The sequence below is a fragment of the Halichoerus grypus genome, chromosome 7, assembly GCF_964656455.1.
Source record: "Halichoerus grypus chromosome 7, mHalGry1.hap1.1, whole genome shotgun sequence".
NCBI lineage: Eukaryota > Metazoa > Chordata > Mammalia > Carnivora > Phocidae > Halichoerus > Halichoerus grypus.
In genome coordinates, this window is record NC_135718.1 from 101,572,161 (window position 1) to 101,592,606 (window position 20,446).

Consider the following 20,446-nt stretch of genomic DNA (forward strand, 5'->3'; position numbering starts at 1 on the left):
CTGGATTACCTATGGGCTGGCTTCTACTGTATTTTTTCTTGGTTTTTGGTCATATAACTTTTATCTCTTGGCATACCTAATAGTTTCAGATACTCAATATTGATTATTGAGTATAAAATAATTATGTATTAAAAATTAAGTATAAATTATTAAATGTAAGAAATACTGTGTACATATGTGATACTATCCTTCTCCAAAGACGATTCACTCTCATCTTTGCTGACAAAGATGCTAAACAAAAAGCCTCTGAAAAACAGTGATTTTATCATCTTAGCCTCCTACAATATAGTTTCAGAATTCAGCAAAATTTTGGGAAGAAAATTATCTGAGTCTCCCAACTCTCCACTATTCCCTTATTCCTGAGATCCTGGCTCTCTAAGACTGCAGTTTTGTCTTTCCAGTCCTGTGAGACCCCAGAGTGTAACTGGTTTGCTTGTTTTGTTCCCCAACAATGGTCCTTGGCCTAGGTAAAGCCCAGATGTTCAGTATCTTTCCTTGCACCCAGAATCCAAAAGCGCCTTCAGGGAAAAAGCAGTTGGAAGAGGTCAGCTCACCTTTTTGCAGTTCCTTCCCTGGAATCTTGGCCCTTCCAGTCTTATTGCTTTGCTTAAATAGTTCTCTGACTGCTTTATAGAGATGTTTCTGGTATTTATCTGGTTTTTCTATTTATTTTTAGAGGGAGCAATGGTCTGCCTCAATTTACTCCATCATACCTGAAAGTGGAACTATACCTAAGCCACTCTTAAAAGTACTGTAAAGAGATAAGCTCATTTGCCAGTGACTATGCAAGAAAATAGAGGGTTTTCTAAAAGGGAGAGTTTCGTAGGTCCTTTCAGATACACCTCGGTAGTCAGAACTCACTATTCTTCATAGGCTCTGACCAGAGGGTAAGCAAGCGTGAGAAGAGGATCCTGGTTTCTTCTGGAAATGAAGGCACATTTATTCAGAGATACTTGAACCAGCTCCCCTTCTGCCATATATCACAGATTTAGTGGAAAGATAAGAAGAATCTACTTTTGGGGCGCCTGGGTGGCTCAGTCGTTAAGCGTCTGCCTTCGGCTCAGGTCATGGTCCCAGGGTCCTGGGATCGAGCCCCGCATCGGGCTCCCTGCTCGGTGGGAAGCCTGCTTCTCCCTCTCCCACTCCCCCTGCTTGTGTTCCCTCTCTCGCTGTGTCTCTCTCTGTCAAATAAATAAAATCTTTAAAAAAAAAAAAAAGAATCTACTTTTATATTTCTATATGTACATATTCTCTAAACCTTTATATGTATGATATATACACATTTATCATTCCTCTTTTCCTTTATTAGAGTTGCGAATATTTTTGTTTTTCATTTTTAGTCTTTTTTTTTTTTTTTTAAGCAAAGAAGATTCTGCATCACTGCTCACACTCATTTCAAAGCTCAGGATACAATCCATGAAAAGTTGGGTCTTAGAACCACAGTTACACTTCACTGAGTTAAAGTGACATCACAAATCATAGTTCCCTGCTTTACATGCTATGGTCACAAGTATAGAGCAGTTATTTAAAAGGAATGGAATGGGGGTGCCTGGGTGGCTCAGTTGGTTAAGCGACTGCCTTCAGCTCAGGTCATGATCCCGGAGTCCTGGGATGGAGTCCCACATCGGGCTCCCAGCTCAGCGGGGAGCCTGCTTCTCCCTCTGACCCTCTCCCCTCTCACAACTGTTTCTCACTCTCTCTCTCTCTCATATAAAAACTTAAAAAAAAAAAAAAAAAGGAATGGAATGATGTCAGAATACCTTCAATAGATATATTTCAAACTTTCTTCAGAGAATGAAAAGTTAAAGTGAAATAATAAATCATTCTCTAACAATGTTTTTTTTAAAAGAATGTAGTCAGGTTTTCCCTAAGGACCTAGCCAGCCTTTCTGGTTTATTCTTTACATAATTATAGACTCAAGACAATACCAAAAGTACAGGAAAATTGTCATAACCATGAAGAAACATTTACAACGCTCCTGTTAAGTGACAGGCATTGTGTACCAAGAACCTTTGCCAATCTGGTGAAGTCTAGGGACCTCTTATTAGAATAACGTTTCTAAATGCATCAAAATAAAATATACAGAATTGCAAAGGAGGCAATTTATCATGTTATAAAATATTTTAAAAGCAAGATTTGTGATACACTAAGATATGTGCTTTATTAATTCATTAAACAACAAAATCTAATGTCAGACCTAACATCTACCATGATTTTGAATTAGTAAGGAGCATAAACAATATTTTAAGATATCTATTATTGTAATGTGATACAAAAATCTTAGTGATTCCAATTGGTAATAAAATCACAGGTACAGCTACTACTACTGACGGTTATTTTGTGGAGATGGGTCTCCACTTACTCCATTTAGAGGTGAAAGAAATGCTAAATTTGTTTGAGGTTAGTGAAAATAAAGATGTAATTTTTTTCCCATCCAAGTTCACACACCCTCTGAATTCTATCCACAGATCCTCAAGGGTCCCCAGATTTGGAACTCCTGCTTTAAGTATTCCATCGTCTTCTATAAGGCATGGATGGCCCTGAGGGTACTGGGAAGTTCTGAGCAAAGAGCAAACAACTACTTCTGCACCTATTTGTCCCAGGCATGAAAGATCCTACTTGTTGGTAAGGTTGCTCTTACTAACTAGAATACAGGTGTTTTGCTTACTAATATGCACACAGCTCTGCCTTGCAAAGGGCCCTTGTACCATTCCTGAGAATCTTGGAGCTGGATTGGACTTTAAAGGTCATCTGGTACAAAAATGTCTGTCCCTAGAACTAGAGTTATTATGTGCCAGGCCCTCTGCCATATATGTTACTGCACCTGATTCTCGAAGCAACCCCATGAGGCAGATGTTATTATTCCGAGTTTATATAGACTCATTTGTTCATTCACAAAAAAGTATATTGGACACTTATTGTATAACTCTTAGTAAACTAGGTCTGTGCCTTAAATATAAGCACAGAGTACAGCAGGAAAGAAAAGCATAAATTCTATATTGTGATAAGTATTTTGAAAAGAACAAACAAGTGGCTGAGAATGGGACTCAAGGGGAACCTATTTCAAAAGACAGGGTTGTCAGTGGGGATCTCTCTGGGGAGGTAACATTTAAGCTGAAACCAGAGAAGGAACCAGTCATGCAAAAAGCAAGGGAAAGAATGTTCCAGGCCAAAAGAACAGCAGGAACAAAGGCTGTTAGGCAGGAAAATTTAACATTTTAAAAACATATATATTGTTTTAATTTCCTATTTTAAAAAAATTTTTAAATTTTTTTTTTTTTAAGATTTTATTTATTTATTTGACAGAGAGAGACACAGCGAGAGACGGAACACAAGCAGGGGGAGTGGGAGAGGGAGAAGCAGGCTTCCTGCGGAGCAGGGAGCCCGATGCGGGGCTCAATCCCGGGACCCTGGGACCACGACCCCAGCCGAAGGCAGACGCTTAACGACTGAGCCACCCAGGCGCCCCTAAAATTTTAAAATATTTTTAAATAAGCTCTGCACCCAATGTGGGGCTCAAACTCATGACCCTGAGATCAAGAGTCACATGCTCTACCGACCGAGCCAGGCAGGTGCCCTCCCTCTTAACCATTTTAAAGTATATAGTTGAGTAGTGTTAGCAATATCCACATTATTGTGCAACAGATCTCTAGTATTTTTTCATGTAAAACGGAAACTATAGCCATTGAACAACTCCCCATCTTACCCTCTCCCAAAACCCGGGCAATGAAAAATTCTACTTTCTATTTCTATGAATGTGACTACTTCAGATACCCCATACAAGTGGAGCCATATGTTATTTGTCTTTTTGTGATTAGCCCAGTATCCTCAAGGATGATCCATGTTGTAGCATATGTGACGATTTCCTTCTTTTTCAAGGCTGATTAGCATCCTACTACATCTATGCATCCACCCACCCAGTGGATATTTGGGTTGCTCCACCTCTTAGCTACTGTGAATAGTATTGCTATGAACATGAGGGTGCAAATACCTTTTCAAAATACTGCTTTCAGTTCTTTTGGATATATACCCAGAAATGGGATATCTTGATCATAGGGTAATTCTATCAATTTTTTGAGGAACCCCCATACTGTTTTCCATAGTGGCTGCCACATTTTACGTTCCCAACAGTGCGCAAGGGTTCTGAATTATCAACATCCTCCAAAACCCTTATGAGGGACCCAGCTTCCCAAGGCCTGCTACAGGAGCGCTTGCTACACATGCACATGAAGTGCAGTTCAGAGGTGACAGGCATCTGGAAGAGGGCAAGGCTCTGTATAGGCCAGGTCATGGGAGCAGGGCTGGTGGAGGCGGGGGGGGCTGTCAAGGCATATGCCTAACCTTCAGTGGTAACCTGCTCAATGGTAATACTCCCTCCTGAAGGCAGAGGTCCAAATTACTCAACTGCCTCCTTATGGAAGGGCTGGGGAAACTTGCAGGGGTATCCTTCAATACGAGAAACCCAAGACTCGATCAAGCAACAAGTCCAAATGGGGACTGATTTAAATTGGTGATAGTCCCCATTTGGACTTGTTGCTTGATTGGATCCTGGGCTTCTCCAATAATCAAGGCTACCAGGTGTCTCTAATTAGAGTATACTCTAGCCAGCCCCCGCTCCCCACCTCCCCTTGGCAAAGCAGACCAGATTCTTCCAGCCTGCCTTCAGGGGACATTCCTCATAGGGAAGGTAGAGCCCACAATTAGGTATATGTCTTGAATCCAAAGAGCCCACACCATGACCTGACCTCTCCATGCCCTTGCCCTGTTCTAGGTACCTAGCTACCCTGACCTCTGCACCTGCACAGTAGGAACTCTGTCAGCCACCTTTGGACATCTGGGGCCCTCAAGGCCTGTGGAGTAAGGGGCAATCCTCAACACCTGCATTACTTCATATGAGAAGGAAACCTACCTCCCTCTCCCAAAATCGCTGTGAGGCAGAAGCCGAAATGAGGTACAGTCAGTCCCCATGTGGACTGGCTGTGAGATTGGGTCCCAGGTTTCTCTAAACAAAAGGTTCCTAAAACAAAGGTTCCTAAGCATCTCAGAGCATACAACCAGACTCCTCCACCTCTGCCTTCAGGGGAATTAAGTACATTTGCTTAGGTTAAGGCACGGAATAGGTAGATTCCAGGTACCTGTAATAGCCCCCTCTTGTGACCCAGCCTTGCTTGACATTGTCCTGGTCCAGGTCCCTGGCTCCCCTGACCTATGCCACCTGTGCATGCAGTCCTCACTGTGTCAGCAGGTCTTTGTCCACTGGGGGCCCTCCAGGACTCTGGAGCTCAGACTGGATGGTAAACACCTCAGTAACTCCAAGGTGGAGGAAGCCCACAGCCCAAAAATCTTTATGAGGTGGCAGCTTTAAAGTGTTGACAGTAAGTCCCTATTTGGACGGGCTGCCTGGTGGGTTCCCAGGCTTTTCCAGGATTCAAGGCTCCCAAGCTGTCTCTTATTGGAGTATCCTGGCCCTCTATCCAGCCTTGATGTGGCAACACCATCAAGACTCCTCCAGCTCTGCCTTCTTGTGGAATATGGACATTTGTGTAGGTTAGGTCTTGGAATTAGGCAGATAACCTTGTATCCCCAAAAACCCGCTCCTGTGAACCAGCCTTAGGGTGGGGGAGAGCCCAGCCCCCTAAAATCACTCTGAAGCAGCCACTGGGCATGGACCTGTAGAGGCTGGCCCACAGGAACAAACTCTTGGGGGACAGGCCTATGCCCAGAAGCTAGCCCTTCCTGCACAGATGCCCATATTCCCCCTTAAGCAGAACTGGAGTATATTAGACTGCCTTGTCGGGTTGGGCTGGGCTGTTGTCTGGTGAATTCTCCAATAAGAAACCCCAGGGGGAAGTCTGGTTATGGTTAGAGCAAGGTCTTGACAATCAAAGCTTATGCCTAAGGACAAGCCCTAACCTACGCAATGAGGAATTTCCTCTGATAGTAGAGCTCAAGGTCACTCGACTGACTTGCTAGGGAGGGGCCATTAAGAAGAGACAGCTGGGAGCCCTGACCGCTAGAGAAGCCCAGCCCGATCAGGCAACAAGTCAAATGAGGACTGAATGTTGCCTATTTGCACCTGCTACTTCAGAGTGATTTTTCAGGAGGTAGGCTCTCTTTATTTGGGTAGCTATGCAATTGGTTGGGGCTTGGACCTAGCTTCCCCAGTGTGGAGAGTTTTAGCTGCCCAAGGCCTGCTGAAGGGATATGTACGGCACATATGGGCACAGTGCATTTAAGGGTGCCAGGGAGGGGTGCCTGGGTGGCTCAGTCGTTAAGCGTCTGCCTTCGGCTCAGGTCGTGATCCCAGGGTCCTGGGATCGAGCCCCGCATCGGGCTCTGTTCAGCAGGGAGCCTGCTTCTCCCTCTCCCTCTGCCTGCTGCTCCCCCTGCTTGTGCTCTCTCTCTCTCTCTCTGTCAAATAAATAAAATCTTAAAAAAAAAAAAAAATAAGGGTGCCAGGGATCTTGACCAGGGTAAGGGTCTGGAAAGTCGAGATCACAGGATCAAGCTCTTGTGGAACAAGGTATGGGCATAACTGTAAGCCCTAGCCTACACAAACACCCATATTCCTCATGAAGGCAGAGGAGGATGCTGGACTACCTTGCCAGGGTGGGCTGGACAGCTGGCTCACGTATCCTCCAATAAGAGATACCTGGAAGCCCTGGATACAAAAGCAGCCCAGAACTGGATCAAGAAGGAAGTCCAAATGGGGACTGACTGTTGCCAATTTGCAGCTGCCTCTGAGTGATTTCTAGGGGTGGGCTCCCTCCAAGCTGGAGGCATGCAGGTGGTTAGGGGAGGTCAGTTTCCCAGGTTAGCCTGGGCTACCCACAGCCTGCTACAGGGGTGTGTACTGTGTATGCATGTGCGGGGGAGGGGGGTGGGGTCAGGGTTGCCAGGTATCTGTACTGTAGCAAGGGTCAAGAGGCTGACACAAATGTAGACGTGTAAAAAACAAGGAATGGGCTTACTTTTAAGTCTTAGGCTATACAAATACACGTACTGCCCCTGGAGACAGAGCTGCAGCATACTGCATTCCTTTTGTCATTGTGTGCTGGGTGTCTAGCAGGTGTACCTCCAGTAGGAGACACCTGGGAGTCCCACTTGCTAAAGAAGCCAGAGCCTGATCAAGTAGCAAGTGCAAATGGGGACAATCAGCAATCTGTTGCCTCAGTGTGATTATTGGGGGGTGGACTCATTCCTTCCTGGAGGCTATGCAGCTGGTTGGGTCCAGTCCTAGTTCTCTGTGACTCTAGGACCCTGCTGTCCAAAGCCTGCTGAATGTGTGCATACAGCATATGCACATGCAGTGCTATTCAGGGAAGCCAGGGGTCTGCAACAGGACAGGGGTCGGGAGATGCTAGAGCACAGGAACTCTTAGGGGATAGGGTTTATGCCTAATTGAAAGCCCTACAAGCCAAATAGGGAATTCCCCATGAAGGCAGCCCTAAAGGTTATTCAACTGGCCTGCCATGGAGCATCCAAGCAGTCTGGCCAGGATATCCTCCAATAAGAGACACCTGGGAGCCCTGGTCACTGGAGAAAGCCGAGATCCCAGTAGGCAGCCAGTCTAAATGGGGACCGTCGTCCATTTGCAGCTGCTCCCTCAGAAGGATTTGGTGGGGGTTGGCTTTCTCCATGCAGGAGGCTATGTCGTGGTTGAGCTTGGCCAGAGATCCACAAGACAGTGTGGTCAGCACGTCCATGGGCCAAGCAGGTCAGGGTAGCCAGAAACCCGGAAAGGATCGAGTGCTGAAGAGGCCAGGTGACAGGAGCAGGCTCCTACGGGTACAAAATGTCAGCCTAATCACAAGGGTTTATCTACACATTGTGGAATATCCCCCACGATGGCAGAGCTGGAGTTTTTTTTAACTGTCTCATGATGAAGAGGCATGAACAGGCAGAACAAGGTATCCTCCATTAAGAAATACCTGGGAGTCTTACTTCTTAGAATTCTAAGCCTTCAAATAGCAACTCCACATGGAGCCTGATTTACACTCATTTCAGCAGCTACTCAAGGCAATTTTCAGTGGATGGGCTCCCTACCCTTGCGATAATGCAGATGGTTCTGGATGGGTCCTAGACCCACATACCTTAAGAGTTCCCGCTGCCTAAAGGCAGCTGATGGGGTACACACTATCCATGTGTCAGAATGAAAGGTCAGGGTAGCCAGGAACCTAGAACAGGGCAAGTGTCCAGAAGACTGAGATGAAGGAACGGACTCTTGGAATTACAAGGTATCTGACTAATTCCAACCTAACCTACACAAATGTGCATACCACCACTGAAGGCAGAGCTAGAGTAACCTGGCCTGCCTTGCCAGGGCTGAATCTGATGGCTTGTTGGGGTATCCTCTAATAGGAGATACGTGAGAACGTTGACTGCTATAGAAGCCAGGGACCCTGGCAGATAGTCCACATGGGGACAGACAGCCACTCTTTTCAGCAACTGCCTCCAAGTAATTTTCAGTGGGTGCGTTCATTCCAATGCAGGTGGTTGAAGATGGGCCCTAGCTCTACAGGCGTGGAGGGCTCCAGCTGCCCTAGGGCAGCAAACAGGGATGTACTTAGCATGCACAGGTTGCTTAAGTCAGGGAAGCCAGAAACGTGGGACGGAGTAAGTGTCTTGAAAGGACAGGACACAGATTGGGGTAACAGGAGTACATGGGATCTGCCTATTATAGAGTTTAACTTACACAAATGGGTATAATACTCCTAAAAGTAAAGCTCGGGGAATATGGACTTCCTTGCCAAGACATGATGGCCTGGATAACCTCCAATAACAGAAACCCAGGAGCATTGCTTGCTGGAGAATCCTGGGATACCATTAGACAGCAAGTATCAATGGGACGATTACCAGTTTAAAGCTCCTTTGCTGAAATATTTTGGGTGAGAGATTGCTTCACCCTGAGGACATTCAGGTGGTTGAGATCTGGCCAAAGCTCCATAGGCCTGGAGTAGCCCTGGCAGCCCAAGGCCAGCCGTCAGAGCACAGGGAGCACAAACTCAGGATAGTAGAAGACCTAAAACAAGGCAATGTCTGGTAAGCACGGTCGGAGAAGAGGGCTATTTGGGGATAATGACATTTGCTTTATCCCAAGCCATAATTTCAAAAAATGTAAATATTCCCCTTGAAGACAAAGCAGAAAAACTCTAGACTCTATGCCAGGGCTGCATCTGGTGAGGTGGCCTGGCTATCTCCCAAAAGAATACATCAGGGAGCATTGATTACCAAAGAAGCAGGAAACCTGATCATGCAGTCAGTCCAAATGTGAACTGAATGTTTCATAATGGTTTCTGGGGTGTGAAATCCTATCACCTTGGAGGTTGAGCACATGGTTCTTCACTAAGAAGCCCACAGTTCTGTAAAGTTACAGCTGCAGTCCCTGGGATGACAAAGTGCATACTGGGCCCTCACCTGGCACCCAGCACAGGAGAAGTGCCTGCAGAGGCCAGGTAGCTGGTGCCTGCTTTCAGGTGTGTGAAAACTCGGCCTAATTCCAAGCACAAACATTCAAAACTATGAAAGATCCCAATGAAGGCAGAGCTAGAAAAATCTGGACTGCCTTGCAAGGGCAGGTATGAGTAAGACACACAGGATAACCTCTAACAGAGATACCTGAAAGCCTGACTGTTGGAGGAGCCCAGGACACAATCAAGTAGTTGGTCCAAATGGGGACTGAAAGTTCCCAGAATCAAAAGGAGCCTAAGAAATATTTTTCAGGGTATAAGCTCTTCACACCCTGAGTCCATTCAGTTGCCAGAGATCATTCAAAACTTTAGGGACCTGGGATGTTCCCTGAAAACCAAGGCTTGCTAACAGGCTGCAGACTGCCCATGCATAGGAGGTGGCAGCTGAGAGGAGCAAAATGACAAGACAGGCTTGGCTCAGAAAAGGGGGCTATTTAGGGCCCTTGGCATCTGCCTCATTCTAAGCCTTACCCTACATCGATGCTCATAGTTCCCCAGAAGGCAGAGCTGGAGAAAATGGCCTACCCCGCTGGACTGGGGCTAGAGCCTGGACCCCAGGCCCCACCAAGCAGTGGTGCTACCTTCCAGTAAGACACACCCTGCACTACAGAGTGGTGGAGAAGCCAGCAACCCAGCCTGGGACTGGCTGCCTTCAGTTTCCAGCTGCTACCTCGGAAGGCCTCTTGGGGCCGGGATCCCTACACCCACAAGGATCAGCAGGTAACTGCACAAGCAGGGGCTCCACAGGCCTGGAGGGCCCGTAGTGCACATGCACGAGCCGCCCAAGTCAGGGCAGTCAGGGGCCAGGAGGAGGGCAAGTGTCTGGAGAAGCAGCCGGGGAATGGGCTGTCCCGGCTACAAGGCATATATATAAATCCCAGATGCAACCTACTCCAGTGTGCACAATCGCCCTGAAGGGAAAGCTGGAGGGCGACTGGACTGCCAGGTGGCCACCTGGGGCAGTGTTCAACAAGACACACCTGGAAGCCTCATTACTGGTAAACCTGGGGTCTCTGGCAGCCGGTCCAAAGGGGGACCAACTGCTGTCCAAAGAAAGCAGCGCCCTAAAAAAGGTTTGCTGGGGGCGGTGGGCTCCTACAGGACTGGAGGCTTGGCAGGTACTTAGGGACCAACCACAACTCCCCTGCTGGAGGGCCCCAGGTGCAGGCTACCCGGATGCATACTGCACCTGGGCCAGCTGAGGATGTCAGGGGAGAAGGGCCCTGGATCAAGGCCAGTGTCTGGTGATGCCAGGTCACTAGTGCAGCCTCTGAGGGGCTGGGAGGCACATCTCATGCTCATGGCAAGCACCAACCTTTCAAATACACAGATTCCTTTTGGGGGCAGAGATGGAGGAGTCTGGACTTCATCACCAGAGCGGGGACTACTTTTAAAAGCCCCAAACGGAAAACAATCCAAATACCAATGACAAAATGGAGAAATGAATGTGGTAATAGTCACATAAGGATACTACACCACACTCTAAAGGAACAATGTACACACTATGGATGAAACAAAGATCATGTTAATGAAAGAAAAAAACACAAAGAATACATTTTTTAAGATTCCATGTATACAAAGAACAAAAATGGGCAAAACTAAGCTGTACTGACTGAAGTTAGGATACGGGTTATCCTTGACAGGAGGAGGAGTTACTGGAAGGAGGTAAGAGGTGGACTTTCTGGGGGGCTACAAGTGTTCTGTGTTTGATGAGAGTAAAAGGGTGTGTTTAATTCAGGGAAATTCATCGAGCTACACACTTATGACAGACCCATTTTTCATTGAAAAGAAACAATTTTTAAAGGACCCATCCCTCCTCCCTCCCCAACCTTTTGTACCTCCTACCTTCAGGAGTCAAGATGCTTTTGACCTTCTGCAGGAAAGGCTGGTCCACAAAAGCTGCTGGTGGACAACTCATTCCCAGTGTTGGGTCCTTACTGTCGACATCAAACATGACGACATTGTAGCGGGGCCGTCCTGGGAAAGAGAAGCAAACAAATCTTTGTCTAAGACCATCTACTTTTCCCTGTGACCTGTGGTGGCCGCAGGTGGCTAAGTCAGAAGGATGACATGGAGGTTGTGGTTTGTCTGTGTAAGGGCACTGACGTCACTGTCCAGGAGAGTCGCTGTCCGTCAGGGTTCTGCTGTGAGCACCCCACATGACAGACAGGGCTTTTTTTTTTTTTTTTAAAGATTTTATTTATTTATTTGACAGAGAGAGACACAGCGAGAGAGGGAACACAAGCAGGGGGAGTGGGAGAGGGAGAAGCAGGCTTTCAGCTGAGTAGGGAGCCCGATGCGGGGCTCGATCCCAGAACCCTGGGATCATGACCTGAGCCGAAGGCAGACGCTTAACGACTGAGCCACCCAGGTGCCCCAACAGACAGGGCTTTTACTTGATCTTTTCCTCCACATTTAAAAGCACCTTCCATAAGCACACACATTCATGGGATCCGTGCTAGCATGATTACTACTTGGTTAAGAGTCCATCTATACCAGTAATATTCAATCCCAGCAGAACATACGGTCACCTGGGAATATTCAAAATACTTCAATATTTCAGGGTCAAAAACCCTGGTGTGGGAAAGAACAGGTGGAAGGGGAGATAGGAAACCTCAGGTATTTTTCTTAAACTCCCAGGTAATTCGAAATACAGGCAGAATTGAAAACTATTGATTTAGGCAAAGCAGCTGCCTAAGTCTTTTGGAGCTGACCCAGCAAATGCTTGCAGGAGAAAATGTTCTCAAATTAAAGTTAGTGTATCTTTTCTAGTACTTGAACAATAGCTGGCTCAAGAAAGATTTTACTAAATGGGTGAGAAAGAACTGATGAAGCATCAGATGCACTCCTTGCTATAACGGAAATAGTTTTTACAAGGGGTAAGCTTGCAATGCTACTGACTTTCAGCAAACTGTGAGACTATGATAATGATTATTCAATAATTAATGAATACTGACACAGGACTACTGCATGCCCATTACTGTGCATGGCACAGATCTCGTTTTGGTTTCTTAGAGAGCAGAACACGTTGGCTTGTCAAAGTCCAAGGATAACCACTGCCCACATTTGTAGCAGTGAGCCCTCCAATAATCTGGAAGGTGGTTGTTAGAAACGACTGCCAGGCTGTTCAAAACTGACTGATGGGCAGTATTGATGGCAACACATCACAGACTGAGTGCCTGCCATGAGTCTAGTGCAGTTTTAAATATTTCCCATGTACTAGCTGTGTTGGGCCTGGGCCCCAGCCTCAGAGAGGTAACCTGTGAGACTCTTGATATATACTTAAGTTCAGTTTGCAATTAAAATTCCTGCACCATCTGTCCATCCCAGCACCAAAGTACTCACTCCAGGCATCCTGTTTTGCCATACCCGAACTGGGAGATGCTCTGATCCAGTGAGAACCAGAGGATCAGTTATGGAATGGGCAGACCAGGAAGGGTGGGTGGCCCGAGCTCCCAGTTCACTTAACTGAACCAACCTGACTGACTTCTCCCTGAGGGACTCCTGTTCCGGGAAGCACCAGTCCCCAGGAGCCTACATACAAAGAGGCAAAAGAACCACAGGAGCTATTGCAGAACATTAATATGCCTTTTGTCCGAAGTCTGAGATAGGAAATATTAGAGCAAAACGGAGCCCTAACTCCAGCAGCAGCACGGCCATCAGAATTCCCGCTGAGTAGCATCTGCTTCAGGGTTTCTCAACCTCAGCACTACTGACATTGGGGACAGATAATTCTTTGTCAGGGGTGGCTGTCCTGTGCACGGTAGGACGTTTAGCAGGATCTTTGGTCTCTATTCACTCACTGTCAGAAGCACCCTCACCCTGCGGTTACAAGGACCAAAGACGTGTGTGTAGACACTGCCTGATGCCCCCAGGTGTACAGCCACTGATCTACACGAATGCTGTTTGGCTCTCTCTCTGCTTCACCTGCAGCTCAAAGACTAAAAAACAGGGCGCCGGGGTGGCTCAGTTGGTTAAGCGACTGCCTTCGGCTCAGGTCATGATCCTGGAGTCCCGGGATCGAGTCCCACATCAGGCTCCCTGCTCAGCAGGGAGTCTGCTTTTCCCTCTGACCCTCCTCCCTCTCATGCTCTCTGTCTCTCATTCTCTCTCTCGCAAATAAATAAAATCTTAAAAAAAAAAAAATTAAAAAAAAAAAAAAGCCTAAAAAACAACTCCCAACACACACCCCAACTTTTCTTCCCCTTTTCCTCACCCGGCTACAGACCTTAGGTTCCTTGGGAGGATGAGGAAGTGGCAAGGACACAGAGTCAGAAGAGAACCAGGAGAAAAGCCCACTGAGCTGTCAGCACCCCAAGGGCAGAAATGGTCAGTTTTATGTGTTGCTGTACCCCAGCCCCTAGCACAGTGCTGGGCACATGGCTGGCACTCTAGATTTACTGAGTCAATACATCAACCGATGAATGAACAAATCAACGGGGGAAAGACTGGGACAATGCTAACTGTTCAAGATGAATTCTAGAGGCCCTTGCAGGCCTGCCGACTTTGGATGACTCTTCCCTCAACAACCCTCCAAATTCTCCAACTGCAGTACCTTCTCTTCCTGCCAGGCTGGTAATATAGTCCAGTCCATCTGCAATATGGACCTTCATCCAGTCGCTCTGGAAGAAGCCAAACCACCGGCTGGCCACTTCCAACATGGAGGGGTCGATCTCCACAGCATCAATGTAGGTCTTCGGGAAATGATCATGGACAAACAGGGAGAGGCTGTCCCCAGCCAGGCCTACCACCAACAATGCCAGTGGGGTCTCTGCAATAAAGGAATAAAGCATCATTTGACAATCTGCTCACTGAAAGCTTTGTACCAGCCTTGGGGAGGGTAAAGGAGGGAGCTGGATTATTGGCTCTGCCCAGGGGATACAAGATTTAGAGGCCCAGCCTCTCTGTCTCTTCCCAGAGATTTAGGGGCAAATCTGACATCTGAAAATTCAACCGTGGCCTCACAATCCTTCCTTTACTAGATCCAGAAGCTGTGTGTTATTATTACAGACCCTTAAAGATCCCAAAGCACTCAGCTGACATCATACCAAGAGTCCCCACCATAAGCATTATTAGACTTCCCCTAAGAACTGGGAGGGACAATGGCCAACATCTCACTCATGATCACAAGGCAATGTAGATGCAATGCCCTCTGCCCAGCTTTCAACTCAAAGGCCACAGCTGCCCTCTCAGAAACATCAACCAACCGAAGGCAATCCATCCAAGTTCCAGAAATCACAGGAAAATAAAGGCCCAAATCCTAGTCCTAAGTACAGAGAAACCTCAGCAATCACAGGCAGACAGAAGAAGACAAGAAATAAGAAAGAATCACTGAAAGGAGACATTAAATGTAAGATTAATATCTGAGGATTAAACCTAAGACCTAAGAACTGAGACTCCAGGGACATACATCAACACCAAGAAAGGCCAAAAGTACAGGATGTTTCAGTAACATACTCAGGACTTTGGGTGAACAGTTACAAGCCTAGACAGAAAAATGAACATTTTTGCTACTGTGGTCAGATCCAAACCTGTTATTAGTAATAAGGCTATGACTGTTCTACCTATAATACAGATTTTTTAATTAAGTAGAAATTTAAGAAAGCATTGCATCTGGTGCTCAAATAATGCATTACTGAAAGCCAGAAATTCTTCTTAAGTGCACAGGAATTTCTGGAGTCATGATTTTTAAATGTTCCTTCTGGTTACATGGGTAGACACATATGCAAACACTCATCAAGGGCTCCTGGGTGGCTCAGTCGTTAAGCGTCTGCCTTTGGCTCAGGTCATGGTCCCAGGGTCCTGGGATCGAGTCCCGCGTCGGGTTCCCTGCTCGGCAGGAAGCCTGCTTCTCCCTTTCCCACTCCCCCTGCTTGTGTTCCCTCTCTCACTGTGTTTCTCTGTCTAATAAATAAATATAATCTTAAAAAAAAAACAAAACCATCAAACTGAACAACTTAAAATCTGTGTACTTTATGTATCTCACTGAATACATTTTATACTTTAATATTTTAAATAAATGAAAATATTTAGACATCCACAGGTGCAGCCATTTTGAGATTACAATCTTGAGTTTCAGGGAAAAGCTACTGGATGTTTATTAACTTAGAAGAAGATTGGGAAGAAGAAGACTATGAATATATGTGCATTTTTGGTCTGTAATCGCTGTGCTCAAACCACAAGACAGCTGTCATCTTACACGCCCCCTCCTGTGGCAGGCAGCGGAGTCTCCCTCACCTAGGAGCAGCTCCGGGTTTCTGAGCAGGGCAAGGCCCGCAACCATTGCTTTGTGGTGTTCACAGCACAGGTAACTCTTGTCAATGGACTGCCCTGGGGCTGTGGGGAGGTCCTCTGGAGTGTCAGCAGGCCGCTGCTTCTTCCTGTCCTTTTTCCGTTTCTTCTGGGCTAAAGAGAGATAGAGATGATGAGGTCCTATGTTTGGCACTCTAGTTCGTGGAAAGCAAGCCATACCAGCAGCACTGTGCCGTAGGGAGCTTGATCCGACTCAAGAACCCAACTGCTAAATATACACATATTTTGTGACTTGGTTGACATGTTGGTTCTTTGAAATCTGCCTATGGTGGCCATTTTTATGCCACAGAAATTAACAAACATATGAGGGCTTTTTTCCCCCCCTGAAAACACAGTTGTTAAACATTTCACACATACCACTGCAGACCAAAGACTCAGAAAAGGAAAAGTGGGGTGCCTGGTAGCTCAGTCGGTTAAGCGTCTGCCTTCGGCTCAGGTCATGATACCAGGGTCCTGGGATCAAGTTCCACATCGGACTCCCTGCTCCTTAGGAGTCTGCTTCTCCATCTACCCCTCCCCCCTGCTTGTGCGCTCTCTCTCTCTCTCTCTCTCTCTCTAACTCTTTCTCAAGTAAATAAATAAAATCTTAAAAAAAAAAAAAGGAAAGGAAAGGAAAAGTGGCAAAAACGCACCCAAAACCCTGGGAAAACTGAACTGGGGAGTCCTAGCCCCTTGACACTGAGAAATAGAAGGACACTAACAGGAACAATTTATTCATAAATCCTTTCAGAGAAGAAGGACTTAAAGTCACTAATTACCTCTTCCATGCCAATTACTATACTAGGACTTCTAGTTATTTAACTCTTATAACAACCTTATAATACCCATGTTAGACAGATGAAAAACTGAGGATCTGAACAGTTAATGATTAGGCCCAGAAATAGTACAAGCTGCAGTCAGGATGTGAACCTGGGACTGCCTATCTCCAACGCCTATTGCCTTTTACTGTACTGTACAGACAGTAAGACACACAGTCCTGCAGGAGGAGGAAATCACAAGTGCTCACCAAAGGGGAGAAATCCTATTAAGGCCCCACTACTTTCCCTCTGATATATAGTAACCAGATATTCGTTTTCTACTCTATATTTTGATTTTTGAATTGATTACACTGAACAATGGACTGAGCCACCCAGGTGCCTTTATTCTGCTATTTTCTAAAGCCAAACTTAAAACACACGTTGTTGGGCGCCTGGGTGGCTCAGATGGTTGGGCGTCCGCCTTCGGCTCGGGTCGTGATCCCGGGGTCCTGGGATCGAGTCCCGCATCGGGCTCCCTGCTCCTTGGGAGCCTGCTTCTCCCTCTGCCTCTCTCTCTCTCTCTCTCTCTCTGTCTCTCATGAATAAATAAATAAAATCTTTAAAAAAAACAAAAAAAAAAACACAAGTTGTTGCCTCCCTCTCTGTGGAGCAATCGCCCATTGAGCCTTCAAAATTCGGCCCCAATGTCACCACCTCTGGAAAAGCCTGGTGGGAAATGCATAAGCCTGGGACTGAATGGGGCTGAGTTTAAATTCCCATGTGACCACTCACTACATGTATGATCTTGGACAAGAAACTGGCGCTCAGAGCCGCAGTTTCCAAATCAATACAATGAAAGAACCTTACAGAGTTATTATGAGATTTCAACTGCTGAAGGCACACACACACACAGCACTCAGCATAAGTCTTGGCACTGAGAGCATCCTCCACGAATGTTACCTTCCTATCCTCTTTCTTCCCCACCTCCAGCACACTTCGTCTCCATCAAACCCCTAGCATTGAATTTAGCAGTTGTCACTCCTGGAACGTGCCTTAGGGTTCCTGTTGCTTATGAGCTGAGCACAGGGCCTGAAATTCAGCGTGCCAGCAACAACCACTCCATTAACTAATCATCTATCAGTAAAGCCACGGGTTTTCTCTGCTCTACACACATGGACAGTGACAGAAACGCACACCATTGCTCGAGGAGCCGATCGCTAGCTTGGACTACTCAGTCACTCTTCCAGTGAGATTACTAAGTCAAGGATTGCTGGGAGCAGGAGGTCTCTAACCTGAAAACCTTTAAAAGAACATTTTAAAATTGCCTTTTAGCCGAGTGACGCATAGAATCCGGAAAATATGGGCCCCATTTCTTACTAAAATACGGGCCTGTCGCTATCCACCAAGCGCAGGGTTAAAGTGCTCGTTCCCACATTCCCGAGCACACACTCGGGACCGCCGCGCCGCGCTCACCTTCTCTCTGGGTTTGATGTATTTGTGCAGCACCCCGCACAGCTCCAGGTAGCTTCCATACCACTCGAAAGCTCTCCTTCCTCGCTGCTGGAAGAACTTCTCCCAATAGTCCGCGGAGCCAAACTCCTTGCAGCTTTTGGGTAAGAGGTTCATATTGTCACTGTCCGAGCGGCGCCTTCAAGACCCTCCTACTCGCCCTCCGAGGTACCATCGGTTAGGCTTCCACACACGCTGACGCCGGGCCCCTGCAGTGGAATTCTTCCCACGACCAAGAACCACGCTGATTTATCCCCCGCTCAAAACCCAAAGGGATGACGCTTACACGCCAGCCCCACGCGCGAGACACTGAACCCAATACACGCTCACCCGTCCGCCCGGCTCGCAGCCCCTGCCGCACGTGCGGAAGCCCTCACACTCCCTCAGAGCGGGGTTTCCGAACCCGCAATCATATCCGGGTGCCAGGCGTCGCGATTGGTCGGCCACGCAGACCCTCCCAGCGTCCCATTGGTCACCGCTTTTCGCTCCTGGCACCTCATTGGCCGAGACGCGCTCGCCACACGCAGGCGGAGTCGTCGCGGCGGCGGAGCGTTCCCCTGCGTGCGACAAAGGGGGCGGGGCCACGGGCCTGAGTCCGGGCGGAAGAGGCCTCGCTGGCTCGTCTGCAGATTGCCTCCGAGCGCCGCGCGAGGGCAGCTCTCCCCGGTCTGAGCTTTTCCTCCGCGGCGGAGGCCGCCCCAACCTCCTGAGATTTGTGTTCGCTTTCGGTCCGAACGGGCCTCGTGGCCACTTCTCATCTTGAAGGGCCGAGCGCGGCCGGCGGGGCACGCGGGGAGGACGAGGCCCCGGAAAAGAAAAACCAGCAGAAGGACGTGAGGCAAGGAATGAGTAGAGCCGGTCCTTAGCAGAAGAAAGCCATCCTAGCCAGGTTATCTTCTGCGTCTCCCGCCCCACCCTCCCTTAGTTTAACCACTTGACTTGGATAATTGAGGTTTATTTTGGAGAAAACTGGCCCTGGGCGGTATTTTTTCTGCACCAAAATGCAGGATTCCTCTATTAATGTAGTGACGTGAAAATTCACAAGAGGAATAGCAACCACGTGTACAGAGGTGCCTCCTCACCTTCTTCTCCCCCCAAAGCACAACATGCAAATTTCAAAATTTCATTTTGACAATCAGCCTCCTTAGGTTGTCATTCCGGTGTCATCTATCAGTAGTTGCTACTGCTTACTTGATGTGTTCAGTGAACAAACTGTACTTTCCGATGCCCGTCTTATCCTAATACCCTAAGGAAGTTCCTGTGACCGGCACATGTGCCAAATATGAGCATCGCTGGGCTTTTCACAACACTATAAATTGCAGAGGGAATGTACAGACCGAGCAGGACACATATGCGTGGAATGGGCATCTATAGTCTGGGCTATTGTAGACCTCACGAGCAGAGGTAGCCAAAAGGACTATTAATCGTTAAAGTGGACTTAAACTTTGGTTTAAGAGAGTAGTTCTCAAATTTTGGCATGCATCAGAATCACTTGGAAGACTTACTAAAACAGATTGCTGAGCCTCACTTCCAGAGTTTCTCATTGATCAGGACTATCCTGAGGTCTAAGGATTTGCATTTCCAGCAAGAGTGATGCCAATGATTGGTCCAGGACCACACTTAGACAACTACTGTTTCAAAATATAAGAGAAAAGTCACAACGAATTTAGTTCCCACTCCACAACTTTGACAGGTTACTCTAAAAGCCCTCTACAAGCGACATCAAAGAAAATCTATCCTCATGTACCACCTGTTGAGTTCATATTGTTTCCTTTCAACAAAGGAACTGGAAGGAGCCTCTGAGGTGGCTTCAGCTACTACATCATGTAGAGTTCCTACTGAGTGAGCTATGGGTCCTTTCAGAAAACGCTGATTGAGAGCTGAGGACACTGTTTTAGCCTGAAGTGCTTCACAGTACCAAAAGTAAAAACATTTAAACAACAAATAAAAAAACACAGCCTCTGCCCTCTCTGCTGAGGATTTATTAAATTCATCAAACATTTAAATTGCCTAAGATGAACCAATCTTTGTGATAAAGCTAAGGATACAGTGGTAAGCAAGGCAGTCACCTGGTAGACACACATCAAACAATTACAAAAATAATCTGTATGAGGGCTGTGGTGAATGCTGTGAAGGAGAAGTATAAGGTTCTGTAACAGCAGATACCTTCCAGACCTCTTCTGCTCTGGAGGTGACCAGAGAAGGCTATCCTGAGAAGGGACAAAAAGTTTCTATAATCAGTCAGTTTTGGTAAATACTGCACATCTGAACTTGTTCTAGTAGTATCAGCATGACATAGGTAAGAACCAAGTATTTCACCCTCTGAAGATCTCTTCAGGAACCTTTGGCTCCTGCTTTTCCCTCTGTCTCTATTGTCCTGTTAATGGCTCGATATTGGAAAAGGTAGTAAGAGGTGAT

The 20,446-nt window shown here is 46.9% G+C and overlaps 1 protein-coding gene across 3 annotated transcripts; it reads right to left on the bottom strand.

Annotated features, from left to right (window-relative positions):
- Nucleotides 1–1,207: 1,207 nt before the first annotated feature.
- On the bottom strand, nt 1,208–18,433 carry LOC118528247 (eEF1A lysine and N-terminal methyltransferase-like). Of its 3 annotated transcripts, XR_013449821.1 has the most exons (6): nt 17,993–18,433; nt 15,708–15,875; nt 14,026–14,241; nt 11,316–11,447; nt 6,470–7,782; nt 3,475–6,255 (listed from the first exon to the last, which is right to left on the bottom strand). XR_013449821.1 is itself a non-coding variant. In XM_078077960.1 (5 exons), exons 2-5 carry the CDS (start codon nt 15,751–15,753, stop codon nt 3,443–3,445), a joined length of 420 nt encoding a protein of 139 aa, XP_077934086.1. In that variant the 5' UTR covers nt 15,754–15,875; nt 17,993–18,433; the 3' UTR covers nt 1,208–3,442. The 3 variants fall into 3 exon arrangements, 2 of the variants coding, with proteins under 2 accessions (XP_077934086.1, XP_035936442.1); XM_078077960.1 differs by lacking the exons at nt 3,475–6,255; nt 6,470–7,782 and adding an exon at nt 1,208–3,468; XM_036080549.2 differs by having other exon boundaries at nt 3,475–7,782.
- Nucleotides 18,434–20,446: the final 2,013 nt, after the last annotated feature.

Coding starts and splice junctions, on each gene's coding strand:
- LOC118528247 (XM_036080549.2), bottom strand. CDS start 15,753: ATGGTTGCGGGCCTTGCCCTGCTCAGAAACCCGGAGCTGCTCCTAG. Junction 14,242..15,707: donor AAACCCGGAGCTGCTCCTAG/GTGAGGGAGACT, acceptor CCTTTATTGCAG/AGACCCCACTGGCATTGTTG. Junction 11,448..14,025: donor CAGCCTGGCAGGAAGAGAAG/GTACTGCAGTTG, acceptor TCTCTTTCCCAG/GACGGCCCCGCTACAATGTC.